Source organism: Syngnathoides biaculeatus, chromosome 16, assembly GCF_019802595.1.
Source record: "Syngnathoides biaculeatus isolate LvHL_M chromosome 16, ASM1980259v1, whole genome shotgun sequence".
Classification (NCBI taxonomy): Eukaryota; Metazoa; Chordata; class Actinopteri; order Syngnathiformes; family Syngnathidae; genus Syngnathoides; species Syngnathoides biaculeatus.
The window spans coordinates 14,554,896-14,578,151 of NC_084655.1; the positions used below are offsets into that span (position 1 = coordinate 14,554,896).

The following is a 23,256-nucleotide window of genomic DNA, read 5'->3' on the forward strand; positions in this document are numbered from 1 at the left end:
TTCTTTTTTTTTTTAGGGCTGGGGAGTAAATGGAAAACATAATCACGAAAATTAATATTTAAGTAAATTGTAGATAATTAAAAAAATTAATGATTTGTTCTGTTATTTCTTGCATTTGTTAGCTCTTCTCAAATCCTGTTTTAATCAAATGTATTTCATCAGAACGGTGGACCACATCTGGCTCACAGTTTTGAGGATTGCTGTTCAAATCCCGGCCACACCTCTGTGAAATTTTCATGTTTTCAATGTGCATGCAGGAGTTTTCTACGGGTACTGCAGTTTCCTCTAACATCCCCAAAACATGCATTGTAGGTTGGCATAAGAATCTAAATTGCCTGTGGGTCTGAATGTGAGTGTGAATGGTTGGTTGTCTAAATGTGCCCAGCAATTGGCTGGCAACCAGTCCATGGTGTGCCCCACCTCCTGCCCGAAGATAGCTGGGATAGGCTGCAGCACACCTGCGACCCAAATGAGGATAAGTGATCGAGAAAATGGATGGATTTAATAAATCAGTCAGAAAACTGTTTTGGATTTATTTTATTTGATGCTCATCTACTTCGTATCTTCCCAAGTCATCGAAAACGACGTCATTCCGGTGGTCCTCACAGTTCTTCACCACTTCCAGTACAGTTGCTAAGCGTCTGTCCAAAGCAGCAAGGTGTGGCTCTGACAGAAGGGGAGCGACAGTTGCAAGAGGATCTTGGGCCAGCGACTGCCGCATGACATCACTAAGGCGGAATTCCGGATAGGATAACAGACGCAACCGAAGGAGGGTGGAGCGACGGATTCTGTGCAGGTAGGAAGAAAGCAAGTAAAACATGCATCCATTCAAAGGCCCGTATTTGTATTACACGTATCCTCTTTGAATGAGATCCCAATATTTTCTCAAAGTAAAAATAAACAACAAAAAACAATGAAGAAAATTGATCAAACAATTCACTTTCAACTTTGTGGGAGCAGTTTTGGCAGTGCTGTTTTCTTTTCAGTTCAGTAAGTCATGCTTGGGATTTCAAGACAACATGAGTGGCGTTAAATGGACAGCGATCCTTAAAGAGACATTTAGAATCCATCTTTTCTTCACTTTTTGTCAGTTTAAGAGCAAGGTGACCCAATATAGTGAATCAAGTGCATACTTTTTGCACTTTTAAGCATGCACACTAAGTTTTACCTGCAGCACTGTTGTAAGGGAGCCAAAATTGATAGCTCATCTTGAGAATGACGTCCAAATCTGCAAAATATTAGTACAAGTACTATTAATTAACTGCATAAAAGCATAGCTTTTTACCAAGGATTGTTAGACCTCAGTGTATTTAATATAGGAAAACATTTTTCATATTCACTGACCACCTAATAAATATATATATATATATATATATATATATATATATATATGTGTGTAAATTATGTGGTTGGATGCCATTCAATCTATTGAAGCAATGGAGGCAAAATGTTCGATGTTAATTCAGTCTAAATGAGAACATAGTGCCACTACTTGTAAAAGTTGAGCTACTGTCCATTTAAGCTATAGAAAACAGAGTATTCTGCTCAATACAACACTGACATAACACAATGTAGAAAATGTAGGCAAATGCCAATCCAAAATTAATGTTTGCAATCTGATGTCAAAGGTGTGGTGACTCGTTGTTGCATATTGACTACAAGTTCATCATAATATTAGCTGATGTATAATTGACGGAACAATATGTACTTACGCCCGTCCATTATCCAGATGAAGAAGAAAAGTTTCATTGCCAAATTTCTCAAATGTCTCATAGTGATGTCTGTCCATATTGCCTTAAAAAAATATCCATTTAGACTTTGTTAGCACAGAATTCATGCAATGTCAAGTTTTGTCATTGTTCATGACCACTTTTGAATATTAAAAAAAACCTAATGGCTTTGTTTGCAATGCATATCCCCCTAAATTAAAAAAAAATATTGAACTGAAAAAACTGACTCATGAGGAAGTCCAATATGGCCATGTCTATAACATCCACTAGTCTGTTGCCATGGTTGTAAGGAGGCGTCTTTTTGACGGTGTCACAGTAGGTTGAGTCTTTTTCCCACCTGGCACAACAAGAGCACTCAACATTAGACATGAAGGGGTTAAATTTACCAAGGAAAATTTCAAATTTTGCTACCTAGAGAGGAATAGAGTATGTGGACATTTGAGGAATTAAAACTTAAAATAATGCAATACGCTGGCTGTAATAAAGATGTTTATTGTCTGTCACAAATACGGGGACTGCCCAGGAGCAAAAAAAAAAAAAAAACAATTCTTACTGCTATTTCAAACACTTAGCTTCATCTCGGTTGATGTGCATCTCTTTTATACATTGGCTTCAATATTGTAATAGCGTCAACTACAGTGTAGCAAATTAATTTTTCAAGGAAGTTATTTAATATGCCTTTAAAAAGCTAGAGGTATATGACAGGCAAATAAATAAATTTGTTGTGATGCAAATGGTGCAAAGCATATCCAATAATTTTTGATAATTCCATATTTTAACAGTATTTTAGCATACAATGATTAATTTTCAAGATTCCACCATTTAAGTAGAAGTTCAACAAATGAACACATTCATTACAGTGTGAGCAAAGTGGTCCCTGCAAAAAAATGTCTCCAGAAATCTATAGAATTTGTACAGAACACTTTGTTCTGTAGAACCTTTGCTGTGATTTTCTATAGAATTTCCACAGAACAAAAATGTTTTTATAGAAATTCTAAAAGACTTGGGTCCTAAAGTTCTATAGTTTTTTTTAGAAATGTTCTACACAATTTTTTTTAGCAGGGGTAAAACTAAATCAAAAATGTTTTTGATAATTGACTATTATTCACTTGAGTGCAGGCAAATAAACTAAGTGCTCTTCCACTAGATGGCAGAAAGTACACTTTACTTGCATGTTGAAGTGGAAAATATTAGTTATTATAATTAAATAGAAGAAAGAAGAATTTCAATCACATTTGTGTGTCTTCCAGCCCATCTGCTGCCTCTAGTCCACGGCCCCATGCCGAGCTTCTTCAATAGATCTCACCTTCTTCCCTATATCACACACACACCCTACTGTGATACTGGACTCTGACAAGAAGACAGATTCTCACCTCTTGTTTCCACAAACGCTGGAAGAGTCTTGGAGAGACCACTCTCTTTGAGGTTAAACAGAGACCCCATTGTGTTCCCAGTATTTGCATTTCACCCAATCAATGTTTTTGGACGGCTATACGTTTATTGCCAGTTACTGCCTCACTTCCTTTTGCCTTTTTTTATAAGAGAGACAGACCAATTTCATTGTTTGACACATCGACCCAGGTTCTCATTTGTTCAGTTCACCCTTGCTGGCATGTTTCATTAAATTTACATCCTCCCAGCAGACTCCTTGTTGGATTATTTATTGTTGCTGTGAATTTCTCTATCATTATCCACCTGCGCCATTTATACAACAGAATAATAGCTTTGTATTCAGATAAACTGGCCCTGATGTCAAACTGAGAAGGTACATTTATGAGGAAATGGAAATATCTTTACTGTATTTCAGTGAATGTACATTGTTGTGACGTTTTTGTCTGGGGTTGTGCCGTGAGTCCTAAATAATTTTCAAAGGCCTCTAAAATGTTCACAGTTCAATTTGTATTGCTCTAAAAAAGATAGCAAGGTGATAAAGTTCTACTTTCTGACAGGTGGAGTACTCACCTGGCCAGTTTGGTGCGACTGTATGATCGTCTCCATGGCGACCTCCACGACCTGCGCGGGGCAAGGCTGAGGTCAGGTAACATGGCCGCCAAAGATACCTCCAGTGAGTGAGGTTGACCGCACAGCGGGTGTTCCGTTGAGCAGTAGTAGTCGCACTGACCGTGAAAGCACACGTTCCCCGCTAGGGGGAGAAAGAGATGCATTCTAGAGGTTGGACATTAACGTGGCTTCAGTGTGAGGGAGACAAAATCCCACAGCGGGAGCATACCAGGGGAAGTGAAGAAGGTCCGAGACAGCTTGCGGTCTGTGGTAATCTCTCTGATCTCACTGGTGACGTTGATGAGACGACCGACCGCTGGGGGGATTCGGTTGAAGCCTAGCAGTCTGAGAGACAGAACAACACAGAGAGATCAGAATGATAAATAAATAAATAAATACATTAATTAATTAATGGATAACACTGAAAAAACACAGACCTCCATTGAGGCAGAACACACATCTCCTGTAGGTGGCAGTTATGTTTGCTCTCTCAACTCTTTCACATCAACATTTTCTTCCTTGGTCAATGTGACAGACTTTAACAAAGTTTCACAGAAATCAGTCCAGCTGTATTCGTGTTCCACTAATTACGAACTATTCATTTATTGCATTGTGACTGAATCTCTGAGGTGAACACTATTTTTGAGGGTGCGAGCTGACTTCAGGTCTGTTGGGATTTCCAAACTTTTACTTCCCTTAGGAAATAGAAATGATCCATTGCCATCATAAGATTGACATCTGCTTTGATGTCATTCATCCGTGGCAGCAGTTAAAATTCACAAAGGTGAATTGGAACGGATTCAAGTGGAACGTCTTCACATCAGGGCCTCTACTTTGTTTGGGTAAATTACACAAGTGGGTTTCTTTTCACTTCACAACATTGTTGAAGCTTCAGAGAGAACTGGTTTCTTGGTACCTGTCAAGGTGAAAAGCTGAGATCTCTGCATTGTGTCTTTCAAAGTCGGAGAAGTAAAAGAGGTTCACATCCGTCTCTGCTTCTCTAGATTGTCTAGAACAGGAAAAACACTCATGCTGAGTTGAACGTTGGGTGTCATTATTATTATGACACAATGGGCTTACTTTCTAGGTTTGAGCAGAGCTTGTCCATAGTTTGGGAAAGATATCAGTAGTTTGAGCTGAGTGCCTCCGGACTTTTGAACTGGAATGTAGACAGATATAAGTATTGATTGAGTCATACCCTGAAAACACAAATCACAACATTCATTGTGTGGAAAATTTGGAGTCTTAACAATTCAAATTCGGATGTTTCCTCATCTTCTAACCGCAAAGATGACGAGTGCACAGTTTGACCTCTTGGCAATAAATCATAGATTCAGACAAATAATCCTTTCCTTGAATATTTGTATCACTTTTAAAAAATAATTTTGACATTTTAACCCCTGTTCACAGTATGTGTAAATCGTCTTTAGTTAATAGTTTAGTTAGCAAATCAAGACATTTCCCTGGGTTCTCTGCCAAACATCAATATTCTTTGCACAAAGGTGCGTTTTTCTGGAAAAAAAAGATTGCTTCAGTTTCCACATGTCAAATATGATTCGTATTTTAAAATATAATCTTGACAAATAAAACATCTTCATATAATTTAGCTTTCCTTTATTGTAGATTGGATAGAAAGTCTGCAGGATCTTTGCCAAATGACAGATTTCGTGATGTTTAAAAAAATGACCAATATAAATAATTTCAGAAAGGAATCTTTTCTAGAGGGGAAGTAAAAATACACGACTGGGATAATGTGGTTGCACAAATCTTCACACCCTCTGATAACTGGGGTGTGGCAGTGTTCAACATTAACCAATAACCTTCAAATTATTGTTAAATAGGAGTCGGCACACACATGCCACGATTTAAAGTGCCCCTGATTTAAAACCAAATAAACTCCAACAGTTAGGTTAGGCTTTTTGTGACTTTATTTATTTATCTATTTATGTATTTTGCTTTCAAGCAGAAGCCTGAAAATTCTGTGCGAGCATTGATTGCTGTTTGGAAGCGCAGCTCATTCAATGTTGCTGTCTTCCTCTTGGCAGTCCACCCAACAAATTTTCTTCTATTTTCTTCACATTTGGCGGGGCATCCAGTTTTCTACACCTCATGAAGACTGTCACTACTTTGTAAATTCTTTTGTACCCTTCTTCTGATGCATTGGAACAAAGAGATTCCTCTAATAATATGAAAGCTCTCTGCCAACCCCATCTTGTGCAATAAGATGTGACTACAATAATGTCAAGGAAAACCCATTAGAACATTTGAATATTTGTGTTTAATGAGAGGTACTTTAAATGGTGGCAGGTATGTGTTCACTCCTTTTGAATGTGAATGTTAATTTTGAAGACATCCACATACCCAGTTAACCACATTATCTCAGTTGTTTAGTTTTACTCCTCCCACCGGTTGACAAGATAAATTGTAGTTTTTAGGTCACATTAATGGTGGAAAATATTTTGAAATTATTTATACTTGTCTTTTTTTTTTTTAATTTATCACAAATACCCACCACTGGAATAGGGGTGGGGGTGTATTTTTTTATTTTTTTTTGTATCCACTGTATTCGTGAATCCGACTGTACAGAACTCTTTCACCAAATTCTCTAGGTCTATCAGAGAGTTTTAGGCGTAAAGGAAAGGTACTGCTAAACAGAAAAGTCAGCTTGTAGCTTTAATCTTCATTGCATAATACACTTCTCAATATATAATTCACTGTACTCTACACTCTGCTGAATGTGTGCGCATGGGGCCCGGAATCAACAAGCACAAATTTTGTTTACATACTCAGTCATGAATATGTGCTTGAGATGTGTGTTTTTCTGATACAGTGATATTCCAAACAGTCTGGCTCTGTGGACTAATTATTCCTGGCAATAATTTGAACTCCTTGATGACCAAATAATAGAATTCTAATATCGTGTGTATATAGTGGACTGTGTAGTGAAGTCTAATTGTGGATCCTGCAGTTTCATCTTGCACACTTTTGTCATAAGGGTCTGGCTGTCTTTTATTTTTGTTCTAAAAAGTCTCCGAAGGGCTCCCTGTTCTGAATGCAAACTTTGGCACAGTTTACTGTCTCCATTAAGTTTAAATAAATAAAAAAACTGTGATTTCCCTGTCTTGCTTCTGGCTCCATCACAGACTAAACCCATTTCTATAAAGGCATGCTGTATGAGTCCAAATGAAATAAGAAGCATGGCGGTAACTTTGTTTTTCTGTTTAACGAAGAAGAAACTGAATTATCATAATTGGATGAGAACTAAGCACTACTGGGACCATCATGGTTAACAGCTAGGTCAGCTGCTAAATTTATTCTTGCTTTGTTGAGCAATGCAGGTTTCTCAAGTGAAGTGCAGAATTATGTCTGTCTGCTTTTAAACCAAAATGACAACCAAACATTTAATGCTAAAGAGAGGATAATGGCACTAAACAAGCATTTACTGAATCTGATGATGCAATGTTGTTTAAAATATAATAGTACAATTGGTGCATCAAACTATGTTCTTTGTTTCACTTCCTTGTTGCATTTGAGGCATAAATGATGGATGCTATCATAACTATGCATTACACAGCGCATAGAGTGAGCGACATACAATGGAAAAAAATGTCACTCTTCACTATGAGGTTTATTCTCACCTCTCACCTGTGATCACTGCACAACTTTTTTTTTTTCTCACCCGCTCCAAGGATGTGTTGCGTTGCCAAGTAATGAGTCAGATTTGCCACAGTGACGTCCTTTCTGTTGTATAGTTTCCACCGGGTAATGCCCAAGTGAAACCGCAACCAGGGTGGGTGCGTTTCTGCGTCGCTGGTCCAAGAGACTTTGTCGTAGCCTTTCTCTTGACTCGTACTCTGCCTTTCAGGTTGACATTGGTTGGTGAAACATCATGCCAATATTGTTTACCTTAAAGACCCTATGAGGTCAAGTCCAATATCCGTTGAACATTTCCAGTATGGCACTCACCAATGACTGTCGCTATCGATGTCTTCCTCCATGCCACCACCCACGTCCTCCTTTTTCTTAACCCTCAGCAGCCAGTCCTCCTCTACCAACCCTACTTCTGGCAGATTGTACAGTGGGTGCTTGAAAAGTGCCTCCAATTTCGAGGCCCCCTCGATGACTTGATTTGGTTTTCCAGTGCCTGTCATTTGCTTCTCCGTGCCAATGGCATCATTCTGGGAACTTATTGATAGTTTAGGTGAAGAGGAGGACACGGGCGGATGCTCCTGGCTATCTGTTCTTGGATTTAAGGAGGAGGAAGATGAATTGGGAAGGACACAAGCTGTTTGGAGGACACTGAGACAAAAGAATGCCAGAATGATGTGCAGAGCAAGGGACAGACAGGCCAGGAAAAGATAAACAGAGCGAGGGGATGGACCGAGGTTCCGTCTCCCCATGCTGGAAAATTGAGAGGGAAGACAAGAAGGAGAAACACTTGAAAACCAAATGGATACTTGAGACCTGGCTACTTCAAACTTAATCATGATGAAATATTTCCTTTTTTTTCCCCCAACTAAGTGTTTGATTGAACTATTCTATTTTCTCCTGTAAGTTGTTAGATCAGCACGGAATTGATCTGAGCCACAACAGCGGATTTCATTTTCACCCTGAGTACGTAAAGAAACACTACACAATAGTTTGACCTTACACAGCTTCTGATTGTGAGAACTGTCTCTGTTGTTGCCATGGCGACTTGCATCATCTATTTTAGTGGTCTAGAGACTAATAGTGGACCAGCCCAGAAACCTCTACTTTCGTGTTGCTCATACTTGTATGGGGAATATTGTGTGTGTAAATGCGGAGACTGACATGATTTGAATTAAATTCCATTTTAAATCTGTTGGGTGAGGCCTGGAGCAAGTGATTTAATTTCTAAATAGACTTTAATATAAAGTATGGTAATGTAAATCTCTTAGCTTTTATATCTATCAATACAATAAGCTCACACACAGATGTAAACATGAATTGTAAATCCGCTGATTAAGACTGACATGATTCTACTTGATGAGTAACCCAGACATTAATTAAGTCTATATATATATATATATATATATATATATATATATATATATATATATATATATATAATTTGCATGAGATACGGAAAAGCTCACCCCAAAAAAATCAATAAATTATTGAACCTGCTGCTCCCATATTCCCTTGGGTACCACAGGCAGAAGCAATTACTTACATCTCTTTCCCTTCAAGACCTTTATTTCTTCTTCCACTCTCTGTTCCCCTACTTCCTCGGCTAATGAGACAGATATCTGATTTTTCTTAAAATTCTGCCATGGTGAGCAATCGTGTTTGTTTGTCATGGCACACTTCAATTCAAACAGAAGCACGTTGCACTGACCTGTGTCATTGTGACCTGCAAACAAATGATTTCTAAGCATGTTTGCCAATCGATGCAGGGATAAACAGCAGAGGCTGCACCATGAGTATGACAATGTATTCTAACTGTAACACTAAATATTATCGGTTTGAGGTTTTATTTTATGAAAAGGACAACACTGAATGTTGTGTAATAAAGGTATAATAATTAACATTTGGTATGGTTTTCGGCGAAAATCTTCAATAAGAAATGTGATCAATGTCAACACCATGCAAAAATAACTGTTATTCCACTGTTTTCTTTGGTCTGTAATCATCACATCTAGCTCATGAAAATCCATTATCTATAAAAAAAAAAAAAAAAAAATTGCTCATGATTCATTTTGTAACTTTCAGCATTTCTTGTTCTTAAGGATTAAAAAGAGGTCAGTGTGTTTAATACTGCCACCTAACTACTATATGTTTCAGTTAATTAGCTAACTGCTTTGGGTCTGAATGTATAATGAGTGTTGTTGCAGGTCTCAGAAGACTAAGCCGGTGCTCAAATCTGCAGCAAATTATACGGTATTACACACTTAGGGTGTACAAACATATTATAAACTATTTTGGTCAATATATGCTGTACAATGTGATCAATCAGACTGGATCATTTTCATGTTTGTTTAACCATTTCAAATTCTAAACTGTCCATCAATACTGGATACCTAATGTATTTTTTTAATTAGTCACATTTTACATATGAACAAACAATATCTCATCCATCCATCCATTGTCTGAGCCACTTATCCTCACAAGGGTTGTGGGAATGCTGGATATCCCAGCTATCATCGGGCAGGAGTCAGGGTACACCTTGAAGTGGTTGCCACCCAATCACAGGGCTCATTTAGACATGCAACAGTCCCACTCACAATCACACCTCAGGGCAATTTAGCGTGTCCAATTAAATCTTGTTTTTGGGACATGAGAGGAATCCGTTGTGCCTGGAGAAAATCCACACAGGCACAGGGAGAACATGCAAACTCCACACAGGCGGGGACTTAAACCCTGGTCCTGAGATCTGTGAGGCCAGCGGTCTAACCAGTTGCGCCCATATGTCATTAAACACTGTATTTTTCATCGGACTTGTGGCACTATTAATTGTTTAAACATGCTGTATCTTTGAAGTTGTGATGTTTCATTGTCATCTATTCTGTCATCTAAAGCCTTACACTTGCACTTACACTACAATGGTGCACAAAACAATCCAAGGTCTGGTGGGCTCCTCGTAGCTGGTGCTGTTTAATGGAGCTTGTTTGGAAACAACCCATAATTTGACACTTTATTGCTGGCCGCTCATACTATATCCACCAAGCAAGTAGGCAACAACACCAAAATGCAAACCAAGGACAGTAATACAAACTCATTCCAGAATCAGATCAGCCATTTTAGAGTGAAATGTGAAGTATTTGCTATGTGTGCTTGATTCCATTCTGTCACATAAATTGTCTGCATGTTGCCATGTATTATTGTACAAGAGATTCTCATATGCAGTCGTCCTATATCTATAAATCTATATCTATAAATATCAGCATACAGATTTTTAAGTTGATGGTTAGTGTCCTTTTATCAGCCAATAATTTGTCCTTACACATTTCAAAGGAAACAATTCCATCTGTCTATTTTGCACCATCACAAACTACATTGTGTTCATATATCATTGAAAAGGGAAACCAGAACACCTTGGACTATCAGGAATCCTACAGGTTCTGGGAATTCTTGGCATTAGAGTGAGGATAACCAGTATAGAAAATGTGAATGTTTGAAAGAGTTTATAGTGTATTTGCATTTGAGGCCCGTTTATTGTATTATTAGATTTTTTTAAAAAAATATATATTTTAGCAGTAAAAATGCTACATTAATGACCAACCCAATTCCAATGAAGTTGGAACATTGTTAAACAAATAAAAACAGTACAATGAGTTGCAAATCATAGTGAATTGAAAACACTACAAAGACAAGATATTTCATTTTCAAACTGATAACTTTGGTTTTAGCAAATACAGTAATCATTAACTTGGAATTTTATAGCTGCAACACGTTCCAAAATAGCTGGGACGCAGTCATGTTTACTTCTGTTACATCACCTTTTAACAACATTCAATAAACATTTAGGAGCTGACGACACTAATTGTTGAAGCTTTATAGGTGGAATTCTTTCCCATTCTTGCTTGATGTGTACAGCTTCAGCTCTTCAACAATCTGGGGTCTGCATTATCGTTCTTTCAATGGGAGACAGGTCTGGATTGCAGCCAGGCCAATCTCGTACCCGCATAGTTTTTACTACAAAGCCACACTGTTATAACATGTGCAAAATGTGGTTTGCCATTGTGTTTGTGTTGGCATTTCCTGGATGGCAGCACATGTTTCTCCAAAACCTCTATGTACCTCTTAGCAGTAATGATGCCTTCACAGATGTGTGAGTTACCCATGCCATTGGCACTAACACAGCCCCATACGATCACATTGGCTGGCATTTGACCTTTACATCCATAAAAGTCTGGATGGTTCTTTTCCTCTTTGGCCCAGAGGACACGGCGTCCACAATTTTCAAAAACAACTTGAAATGTGGAGTCATCAGACCACAGAACACTTTTCCTCTTTGCATCATCCCATCATAGACGAGCTCGGGCCCAGAGAAGCCAACGGCATTTCCGGGTGTTGTTGATAAAAATGGCTTTTGCTTCGTATAATAGGGTTTTTAGTTGCACTCACAGACATTGCGGCAAACTGTGTTTACTGACATTGGTTTTCTGAAGCATTCCTTAGCCCATGTGCTCATATCCTATACACAGTGATGTCAATTTCTGATGCAGTGGCGCGTGAGAGATCCAAGGTCACAGGCGTTCAACGTTGGTTTTCGGCCTGGTCGCTTACATGCAGTGATTTCTGCAGATTCTCCAAACCTTTGATTATGCACCGTAGGTGATGAAATCCCTAAATTTGTTGTAATTGTACATAGAGGAAAATTTTTCCTTGAACGGTTTGAGTATTTTCTCAGACACTTGTTAAAAAAGAGGTGACCGTGACCCCATCTTTGCTTGTGAATGACTGAGCAATTCAGGGAAGCAACCATATTACCCACCTGTCCCCTGAGGGATTTTCCAAACAGGTGTTTGCGGTTGGTTTGTGGTGGTTGCATGCAGAGGGTGAGTTTGGAAGAGAAATCCAGGGAGTAGTTAAAACAATGAAGGGCACAGATATACTGTGCCGTTTAAAAGCTATGGAACAATAAAACCTGTTAAGGTTAAATAAAATCAATGCAACCAATTCAGGGTGTAGTCTGCCAATTGCCTGAAGTTAGCTGGGATAGGCTACACCACTCCCATGACCCTTGTGAGGATAAGCAGCTTGGAAAATGCATGGATGGATATATATGAAATAGAGATTTAAAAAAATTAACTGTTTAGTGCAAATGAAAGTTGTATGTGGTTAGTTGGCACCACTTCTTTTCCTTTCCAGACCTGGGGCATCCATTCTGTCACCATCTCTTTTTCACTCTTGTCAAACCTCAAAGGCCCGATCTTTGTGAACGCATTGACTCCTGTGGGTGCTGCACTCGCAGTATGGATGGCCATGAATATTTGATATGGTGAGGGAGAGAGAGAGAGTGTAAGGAGACAGGTGTTATGATGAGAGACAAAAAGACAGAGGGTAATGGTAAAGTGGTGATGTAAAACAGGTTGGAGCAACAGGAACAAATGGTATAAAGTAGGCACAATGCTAATCGTGAAGAAAAGCAAGGGAAGGGGAGGAGAGATGTAGGAGGTGTTAAGACAGACGGCGAGTACGAGGAAACTGGCATGGAATACCAAGTAGTAGTGCGATCATTGTGTGAAGCATGCCAGTTATATGTAAAACCAGCATCGTAAACATTGCGGACATTGAACCCTGCAATTATAATCTAGGATTCTTTGTTTTCCCATGTGGATAATTTTTTCATTTCCACATCACTTCTGCACATCCCCTATGCTCTGTATCATTCTACATCTCATTATTTCCAAGGTGACAGCCTGCAAAACAATCTAATCTTGCAGCATGAGAACGCTGTTGTGAGTTTAACCCGTGCGTCGATGTTTAGAGCAGGTGGCAGTCGACACATTGGTAGAAAGCAAATTGAGAAAGCAGGGGGAATTATAAGGGAGAGAGTTTTTAATCAACAATGTCAGTGAAGGCTACAAAAGGGATACTTTATCAAATCTGAATGACCTTTTCAGTGTTTTTGAATTTCAGCGGCTCCTTCAAGGGCGCACACGGTTTCCCATAATAGGATCCAAAACAAGATATATAAAAAAATAATTATTAAAAATCTGCCTCTACAGATAATAATGCTAATCACATTTGCAGTGATACAGCATACATGCCTTTTGGCCAAATTCACTATTCTAAACGTCTAAATAGGCTAGTTCTCTGAATCATATAGAGCCGTTGGAGGGGAAGGGGGTCCACTGTTGTCGTAGCCTGTTTCGTAGTCCTTGAATGCTGGCGGCTAGAGCCATTCCACACATCCACACACAGATGTAATTTCTGAATATTATTATTATTACCATACGAGCGCATCGGCCCGAGGTTCTGCTTGTGCGCTCTGGACCTGGTTTCAATAAGTCACAGTTGACGAGACCAGGAAAAACACTTTCACCGCTTCTGCTGTTAAGAATTAAAGATACTTTACTTTGTACAATCTTCAAAATTTCTCTCGGTGCTTTAATTGAATGATATTGATTGACTTTTTGACTTCTCACCTATTTTGACTTTGACTTTTACATGGGGTGCTGTTTGTTCCAATTCAATTTAAACACGACTGACGTTTTAAGTCTAGTTAACCAATCAAATGACACAAGAAAGTCACATGTCCTTGTACAACATCTTCTAGTGAGCTTCCTGAGCATAGGTATTAACTCATGAACTTTAGTTTGAATCCCATTCACAGCTACCAGAATGAGTGCATTCTCATTAGCATTCATCAGGCTGAAATGAATTTAGTTCACGTTCACTGAAAATATGAACTACTTCATTAACTGTCAGCAACTCTTCAGAGAGGGGAACTGATATGCTGTCTTTGTAGCGGATAACTGAAAGCATTGTGCAAAGAGTTTGTAAGAGAATTGTGAATTTGTGATTGGAAATATCTTAGATTCAAACTCGCATTATAAACTTCTACAGTTGAATTTTGAATTCTCCTGATACGAAGCGCTACATGGTCATGCAACATCGTACTTTACAGAGTTTGTGGTTTCTTATCAACCGAGTAGAAAGCTCCTAAAACTTGCCCTTCCAAAGGTTTTTCTAAGTACAATATGAGGTAGATCTTCTAGCAGCCAGGCTCTTCTCCAGTGAAACCATTCGCCCAATGCAGTCCTGAGTGCGGACAACCAATCTCTTTGCAAGAGTAAACCTAAAGTCTCCCTTTTTGATGACGCTTATAATCAGAGTGGACTCGGGCTTGTCCTGGCTCACCTCTTCAGTATGCTGCCATAGGCCTAGACTGCCATGGAGTTTCCCTTAATGCACGACGGTTCTCTATCTTTTCTCTCTATCCTTCTTACCTCCTTATCACCATTTATTTTTAATAACAGAATGGCTATTACTATGGATTCAGCTATTGTTTGCTGTGCTTTTGATGATCATCTTGCTCATATCAACCTTGCACACACCCAAGATTATTCCTGCAATCACAAATCCCCAATGACTGAGAGTTGAGCGCATGATCCAAGTGAGCTAAAATCTCGGGCTAAACAACCAACCAGAGCATCAAAGAGAGTGAGATTTACTTAATACTCTTACTCCGCTAAGCTAGTTGGCATTCGCTAGATGCTTGATTTTTATGCACTTGTGGTCACAGAAGTGATTGGGACACCTGGTTCCAATTACTTGGTTGGGTGAGTGAATACTTTTGTCAATACATTGCAGATGCACAGTACGTTTTGAGAAATGCTTCCATTTATACAACATTAGGTGTCCTAATACTTTTCTCCACGAAGTGTAAATATGAAGTATGGCAGTTCTGTTATGTGATCACTCTTCATTTCTCACCCTCCTTCATCATCCTGCATGTAGACAGCCCACTCATCCACTAACCCCCTCTCCCATATTTGCTCATTTGTCTTCACGACTCATTTTTAATAGGCTAATGTTCTCTTGGTTTGAAATGCCAAAAGAATTTAATGAAAATATAATGATTTACTTGGTGGATTCTGAGTCATTCATATAAACATTACTGGAACAAAAATATTGTCAAAGACAAAACCCTGAACAACTTTGTGCCTTAACAGTTAAACTGTATACTGTTCCACAAAATATCAACAGTTAAAAAAACGCATTTCATAATGTAGAGCAGAGCTAAAGTCAAGCTTTAAAATATGACATGGCATGAATGAATTATTCATCATCGTCAAATGTGATTCCTTTTAATGAAGACATTAAAACAAAAATGAGTTGTTCCTGACAGGCCCTACTCAGAGGCTTCTAAGCCCTTCACTTTTAAGAGAATGGAAAAATGATCATGCATGTCGGTAAGGAAAAGACAAGTTTCAAAAGGAAGAGGTGCAATTAGGCATTAAATATGAGCGTAGAGATTGGATTAGGATATGAGGTAAATGTCAAGAACGGTTGTCTGGATATGTTCAATCATTCAGCAACATGCTTCAAATTTTGTCTGCAATATAATACCAACAGAAGCTTTTATATATATTTTCTTTTGTCACACCTGAAAGGAAAGAACCAGAGATGTATCTTTGAGCAGAAGCAACATGTGTCTCCTTAAGGCTTTTGTATTTTGAAGATATTATTTTCAGCATAATGACACGACGTGACTCAACATTGCAAGTACTACGTTAGCAAGACTTGAGAAAAATATGCTCATAAAGACACTATGCCCAGCTGCTAATTAAAGACAAAATTTCATTCATTCATGAATTATCCATCTCCCTTATCCTCACTAGGTTCATGGGCATGTTGGCGCCTATACCAGCTGACTGTGGACAAAACGCGGAGTATACCCTGAACTGCTCGCCAGCCAATCACAGGGCACATCCAGTGGCTGAAATTAGTGTTTAACATGTGACCCTTTTTCTCAATAAATATACTCCAAAAGTGCTAGCAGAGTCTGGGGGAGTGATTTCTGGGTGCTATTTTGCCAGACTTGTCTTATAAATGGCAAAGGAGGAAGTAGAGGAAGCTCAAATACATGCAATTTTTCTCTGTCTCAAAATCTCTGCTCAACTTGAAATATACCTCAAAGCAGTCTTGGTAAAATCGTAAGATCACAAACAAGCCGAAACTCTTTGAGGTTCCAGCGAGCCATTACAATGGGATGAACCCGTATCCTCTTTTTTTTTTTTTTCTCTTCAACTCATCTTCTCCTCCCCCTTAAATAGGATTTTCTTTTGTGGAAAAAGAGTCTTGCTGAAGTGCTTCATCTGCGGGGAAACTTTTGTTTACTTCCTGGTTGGCTGCTTCGTCACTACAGTACTTTCAAAATATGGGATCGCCTCCTCGCCGATATTGTCAGCGTTAGCGCTGTGACGCGGGTGCCTTTCCACACTGAGCAAGTGCACTGTGAAAAGGCCTTTACAGTACCTTGTTGTCGGCTGTGACTGAGTGCCCGTCACCGAGAGAAGCCAGAATACCGAAGGGGAAAATCAATAATAGTCCGACGTGAGAGGCAGCGTGTGGACTGGGACTTTGGGCTGCCACGACTACTTTAAGGCGCTTAGATGTTGGCCGTGAATGCGCTCACGTCACAGAGAGTAGGTGGAAGTGCAAGGGGAAAAATAGAAAGTCTGATGTGACAACTAGCGCACGGACAGGGGCTTTGGGATGGTGTGGCCGCTTTAGAGCGCCTCATTTTCAGGGCGTAGAAATGTCTGCGACTGCCCAGGGGGAGATGTTCGAGCCACAAGAGGCTGGAATATAGAACCAGACATATTTTCAGTTCAAACATGTTAGCATTTGAAATATGCTTGACAAAATTACATCATTCTTTACAGGTTGTAGCTGTGGTATTTAATTCACAGTTGAACATAGCAGAAAATAACGATTTTTTTTTCACGATTTTGATGCCTCATTTTATATACTTTTTAATCATTCACATTTGGCAACGTTGTTAACAGCACTTTTCTCATTTTATTTTCACTGGGCAGGGACATTAACTAGATTTACAGTATTTGTTGTAATGTGTTAACTCACATCTGCTCTCATTTTTCTGTTTCTGATATTTTGTCTTCATGTTGCCTTACGCAAGATGAGCGAAATAATTTTCAACACTCCAATATTAAACATGGCCCATTATTGTGCAGTGCAGCTCTGTACCACTGGAAACTACAGCCATAAAAACTGTTAAATTAAAATCTCTTAGAGTGTATATCCCAAATGATCGTTAGCATATTTGTAAAGGTGTGTGTGTGTGTAATGCACAGCAGCTCACAAACCAAATATTGTATACGTTTTAAACGGTATTATATTTTTAGCCTGAATGGCAGATGCCAGTGGGCCTGCAATAATAGTCCACCGCCTCTGGTGTTACACGATGCTACACCGTGTTTCAATGAATGTTAAGTTAAAGAAGGGTGAGCGTGTGTGGGAGCACGATGAGAGGCGGAGTTGGTGACAAAGACGGAGAAAGATAGTGTTCCTGTCCAGATGGTGTCTCTGTGGGAATTTTGGAGTGCGTGTGTGTGCGTGTGTAAAAAGTGTTCTATTCTAGTAGGAAGCCATGTGCAGGCTGAGTAGGTGGATTACCTGCAAAGAAAATGTGGAGTAGTTAAATCTACGGATTATTAAATTGCTTGAGCGATGATAGTGTTGTAGAAACATTTTTATTTGGAAGCCAAGTATACCATCTTTATATCTCTAATATATATATGTTATTATATGTTATTCAAATGAAGACAAACATTTGTCCTGAGGTGTCTTCATATGCTCTTCTATTACAGATGTGATGTTAAATCATGCTTGGGAAATCTAGCAACTTCTGTTCATTCAAAAGAAGTTTCACCATCTTTTTTTTCTTCCCCACGAGAATTTTCCTGTGATGGACAAGTTCAATATTTACAATATCTTCAAATCCAAAATCCCCAGTTGAGCATTAATTTAGTTTGTGACACTTCCTTGAACTGCAGCACATTAAAGGAAGAGAATACTGCTTCAAGGTTCTATAAGTAACTCTGAATTTAAAGATCATGTGAGTCTTTTAGGGGCTAAAAAACACATGGAACAATCTTCTCATGAATGGGAAGAAAGATTTGACCCATACAGAGTGACAAAAGAACACTTAACAAGATAGAAATTCTTTAATTAATCTTTTAAAGGGGCAACAGTAATTGTCTCCTCGTATTAATTTATACCAACTTGGAATGAACCAGAAGGAATTCAGTCATAATGTAAAAAACTGCTGGGCCATCCGCTGCATGGATTTTATGGGATTACTGGACGTTCCTAGATGGACAGAGCATTATGGATTAGATCTGGACTAGTAATCCAGCAGCGAATATTATTTTTGGGTTGTACATATGTCCACTACTAAAGATGGTCAGCCTGGATTTTCATTTATTTATTTTAACGGAAATGGAAAAGTCATGCAGTGGTTTGTATCCATCCTATTTTTCAGTGCAAATACGAACTGCTGCAATGGCTCAGAATTTCATGAATCCGTAAGAGCCAGGTCCCCAGGTGTCATGCTTTTGTCTTCTAGATTTGGAAAAAGTCAAGGAAAAAACACAGTACACCCCCCCCCCCTTTCAAACATTCATTCTATTTGGTATAACTAAGGAATAGCGGAAAAGCTGAAGCGGAAATTTAGATGCTCCATGAAAAATTCCTCATCCTTATCATTTAAAGATGAAGCAAGAGAAATAGTGAGAGCCACATAACCCAAAAACAAACAAAAGGATGTGAACTATGGAAGTAAATTAGTGCCACCAGGATTTGAATTTGAAATGACACAGAAAACAGGATTTGCATTTGAAATGGAAAGTGATCACATTTTCAACAGTTGTATTTCATTGTAACCTTTCAATCTTAACAATTCAATTGGCTACAGTTCGGTGTCTGAAATTCAACCAGCTACAATTAGCTGTCTGAAATTCTGCATCTGTGCCACCAGGCAGGGTTACCTCAGGTGAGAACCAAACAGCCAGCCAATTCAGTTACACTTTCTTAATTGAAAACAATTTGGATTGTCCGCGTAACCGTGACTTTTCAACTAATTTTGGCAGCTGTAAGTGACAGCCTTTGCCATTAACCTAAAACTGAGCTACAGTGCATGCTCGAGATGTTTTCTTTGTTAAATTGGAGGCTATCTTAGGTGAAATCTGTTTATTGGACATGTTTCGGAAAAGCAGAATCCTCTAGTCTGATCTTGTCATTAGCTATATTCAAGACATTTTCATGGCCGTATAGAAAGAGGACATGAAGTATGTGACGATTTCACTTTTTAGAGAAGAGGGGAAAGTACTCAAAGTAGGAAAAAGTTGGGATGAATTAGATGTGTAAGAGCACTGTGAGGGTGGAGGTTGACAGAAATGAAAATAGAAGCCTGGTGCAGAATCAAAACACTGAATTCTTTCCAAGAGGTATTGGAATGTGCACACAGACATACACACACACACACACACACACACACTCACACACATAATATACAGTGTATAGATACTGAATATATATATAAACTGGATGTGACCTCAGAAACAACCTCCAGTGACACAGTAGAGCTATCACTATCTGGTGAAGTTTTTCTGTTATTTTAATCAAATAATAATAGTTGTATGGACTTTGGTCTGAGCAAAAGCTAAATCTTTACTTATTGTCAGCGTTGAAAGGTTTAGGGTTTTGCAAAACAAAAGGATCTTCTCCAAATATACAAGGTAATCGGTAAATGTAATCTGAGATAATATCATGGCTTGGGTTTACATGGCTTCTCTGCTTTTACCTGCTCATGAGGTGGTTGAAGAAAATAAAAACAAGTGAAAAGAGGTGTGGCGATTGCCTGGAAAAGCATCCCGAAACATGACTGCAAAGTTGTATGTCAGTGGGTAACATACTTGATGCAGTTACTGAAAGTAAATAAATATGAAGTCTTATTCTCTTTAATCTGTCTTGAAAAGCTGAAATGTTGATCTCATCTCATATTCATCTTTTGATCTACAGTCTAAGGTCTATATTGGCTTCGTTGTTCCAATAGCTTTAGAGAGAAATATATCTACTGTAGTACTTCACGATGTCAAATGAGCAGCACGTGAACAAACCATTGTTTTCATAATTTAGTCAGTACCACAAACGTGCTAGCAAGTGACTTTAGTACAAATATAGTACAATTATAGTACAAGCTGGAGCAATCCAGTGACAAAATGTGTGCTTAGCAACATACAAGTAACTTCTTTTCTTTTTATGGTCCAATTCTCATAAATACAACCATGTCATCTAATATCCTTACACAAGTTGGACTCATCATAATTCAGTCAGGATGACTCAGGAGGCGTTCCACTGAGATACGTCAATCCTGGCTCCATCATTGCTCGGTACAAGGTTAAGGTTAAGTTATTGCCATTCACAAGACAATTTGATATTTTACGGCATAAAGTTCTTCTCATGATGATCTGCAGCCACAAATTTGTAGTAGCCGTATGTTATCTGTTTGAAGAAAAAAAAAAAAAACAATAATAATGAAAACACTTTGAAACAGAACAGTGAGGTCTTTTGTGTAAAAGTTCATACTGTATATGCATATCTGTTACTTTGTCGAGTTTCTAGCTGTTAGACAACAGTATGGAAATGTATATCCGTTTTTAAATTTGCGATCACTTTACACAGCGGATTTTAAAGTAATACAACAAAGCACACAAATAAAATATTTATTTGACCGAATAAGCATGTCATTCTAAAAGTGCAGTGCCTTGGAATGAATAACGTTCATTTCATAAGAGAAATGAGATAAAAAATAAGCCACTCCGTCATTGAGGTCTGTTAAGTCGTGTAGTTTGCAACGGGTTTTTTTCTTATTTGAGTGGTACAGTGAATAGAATTGCTGATATAAAAGAACATTTTTAAAATGTCAACAGAATCTGAGAACTCTACACTGTCCGTTCATTGCAGGATCACACACACAACGTTCCACTCACTTTGCCACACTAATCCTTCATAAGTCCCGTTTACCTGTTCTGCCTTCTGCAAAACTAATAATTTAGGAAACATAAGTGTGAAATTGTTTTTCTTTACTAGGCAAAGCATTTAAACCAGAATTGTGACCACCCATTCATTTTCTGAGCCGCCCATCCTCACAAGGGTCACGGGAATGCTGGAGCCGAACCCAGCGGTCTTCAGGCAGGAGGTGGGGTACGCCCTGAACTGGTTGCCACACAATCACAGGGCACAAAGAAAAAAAACAACCATTTGCCCTCACAATCCCACCTAAATAGAATTTACAATCTCCAATTAATTTACAAGATTTTTTATTTTTGCTGCAGTGCAAGTGTGCTCTTGTGTGCCCCTGCCACGAGTTTTCACTTTTTTTACTTTTAATTTGATTTATATTTAAAAGTCACTTTAGTATATCAGAAATGTAAGAGACTCAGATTCGACGAGTGAAAAGGAATTTAATTGTAATAAATGACAAACATTACAGTACATCTAGACGGATACTCAGTATTTATGTACAGTATGTAACAGATTAGACATACAATTTTATAAATGCAAACAAAAAAAACATCCCCAAAAGACATAAAGCTATAACACTATTAAAACTTCCCCAAAAGCTGAGACATACAGTACAATACAGTAAGTGCATAAACTTATCAACTTTGCACACTGGAACACATTCATATAGACAATATTAGGCACAAGATGATTTGGCATGTTTATTTTCTCTTTTCAAATTTTGTATCGCATTAACACTCTGCAGGGACAAAATACTTGAAAATGAAACAATTGATTTAATTTTGCATCAGAATGATACATAACGTGTTTGAACACAGGTGTGGGAAATACTCATATTATGATCTGCAGTTGACAGCAAGTGTTTTTCCTGTCACTCTGTCACTTCTCACAATACATGAGTAAGATATTTTTTTTTCTTTTTTGACAAGATTTTGGATTCTACTTGGCCTGAAATAAACCTTAACAGACCTCCATGCATGGAATGTAGGAAGATGAGAACCTGAATGTTGTGAGTTTATCCTGCCACAATACTCAGTTGTCACATTTGGAATGAAAGAGAAAAACAGAATTTGGATAACCAGATAACAGAATTTTGAGTTTTATTGGACAGCATCTGTATGTTAGGAGAATGCTGACATGCATTTTATTTGATATACGGTACTTTTCTTAAGTCTCGAATCGCCTAAATCTGAATGAGTTTTGACTGTAAATGGAGTTCAATCTAATAGTTGCTTGCAATGTGCTATATTTGACCCTCACACATTCAAATATCATCATCTGTTGCATGTTTAAAATGTGGTAAAATAACAGTATACCTCTCTTCTCCTAAAAAATTAAATAATTTTAACACATTTTCATCTGCATGTACATGTTCAGATTAAGTAAACTCAAAGTACTTTTTTTTTTCCAAACATCTGTTAGACTGTATACATAATGTTCGTATTTTGGTAAGTGCTTCATTCAAATTATTGTTAGCAGTCTATACACAGGGGCAAAATTTTAAAGAGAAATCTCAATTGTCAGTGAAATAACTTAATTTTCAAAAACAGAATATATAAATGTACTGCCAACAAATTTTTGACAGTATTTGCTAAACTATAAATGTTTGGGTTCAACAGATGGTAATATTCAAATACATCTCTGATCATTGGGCACGTTGACTTTTGTGGGCACACAATGTCACAAAAAGGAAGAAAAGTTTGCTTGACGGTCGTACTATTAAAAAAAAAAAAAAAAAAAGAGTAGAATTATTTGATCATGTTAAGCATGTCATTGAGCAATCTAAAGAGCCAGGATCCATCCACAAGCTTGGCTGATTGGGTCGGCATTGTCCTTATTTTTGAAGCTCAACATGGACACATTGCACTGGCAAGACATTACAGGTATGAATACAACGTGCAGGTTAGAATGTTCCCTATTCCGCAATCTCGTAAAAATCTTTGATACTTATCTTTGCTTTTCTTTGTCTTTCATCATCTCGCTGCCATCAGCTTCTTGATAG

The 23,256-nt window shown here is 38.2% G+C and overlaps 1 protein-coding gene and 1 long non-coding RNA gene across 3 annotated transcripts in view; one reads left to right on the top strand and one right to left on the bottom strand.

Annotated features, from left to right (window-relative positions):
- The window catches only part of LOC133514277 (uncharacterized), a 29,180-nt gene that overhangs the window by 558 nt on the left and 5,366 nt on the right, over positions 1-23,256 (top strand). The window contains exons 2-4 of one of the 2 annotated variants that reach the window (XR_009798759.1): positions 573-796; positions 2,981-3,155; positions 3,680-3,768. This is a non-coding gene — a long non-coding RNA (uncharacterized LOC133514277). The remainder of the gene's footprint in view (positions 1-572; positions 797-2,980; positions 3,156-3,679; positions 3,769-23,256) is intronic. The other variant, XR_009798760.1, reaches the window with a different exon arrangement.
- On the bottom strand, positions 487-8,131 carry LOC133514274 (extracellular serine/threonine protein kinase FAM20C-like). The gene is made up of 10 exons (XM_061845825.1): positions 7,698-8,131; positions 7,411-7,589; positions 4,812-4,890; positions 4,648-4,740; positions 3,961-4,076; positions 3,693-3,873; positions 1,958-2,067; positions 1,713-1,794; positions 1,169-1,228; positions 487-788 (listed from the first exon to the last, which is right to left on the bottom strand). The coding sequence occupies exons 1-10, from the start codon at positions 8,129-8,131 to the stop codon at positions 533-535; spliced, it is 1,590 nt and encodes a 529-aa protein (XP_061701809.1). The 3' UTR covers positions 487-532.

Coding starts and splice junctions, on each gene's coding strand:
- LOC133514274 (XM_061845825.1), bottom strand. CDS start 8,131: ATGGGGAGACGGAACCTCGGTCCATCCCCTCGCTCTGTTTATCTTTTC. Junction 4,891..7,410: donor GCAACACATCCTTGGAGCGG/GTGAGAAAAAAA, acceptor TCTACATTCCAG/TTCAAAAGTCCGGAGGCACT. Junction 4,077..4,647: donor TCAGCTTTTCACCTTGACAG/GTACCAAGAAAC, acceptor TCTGTCTCTCAG/ACTGCTAGGCTTCAACCGAA.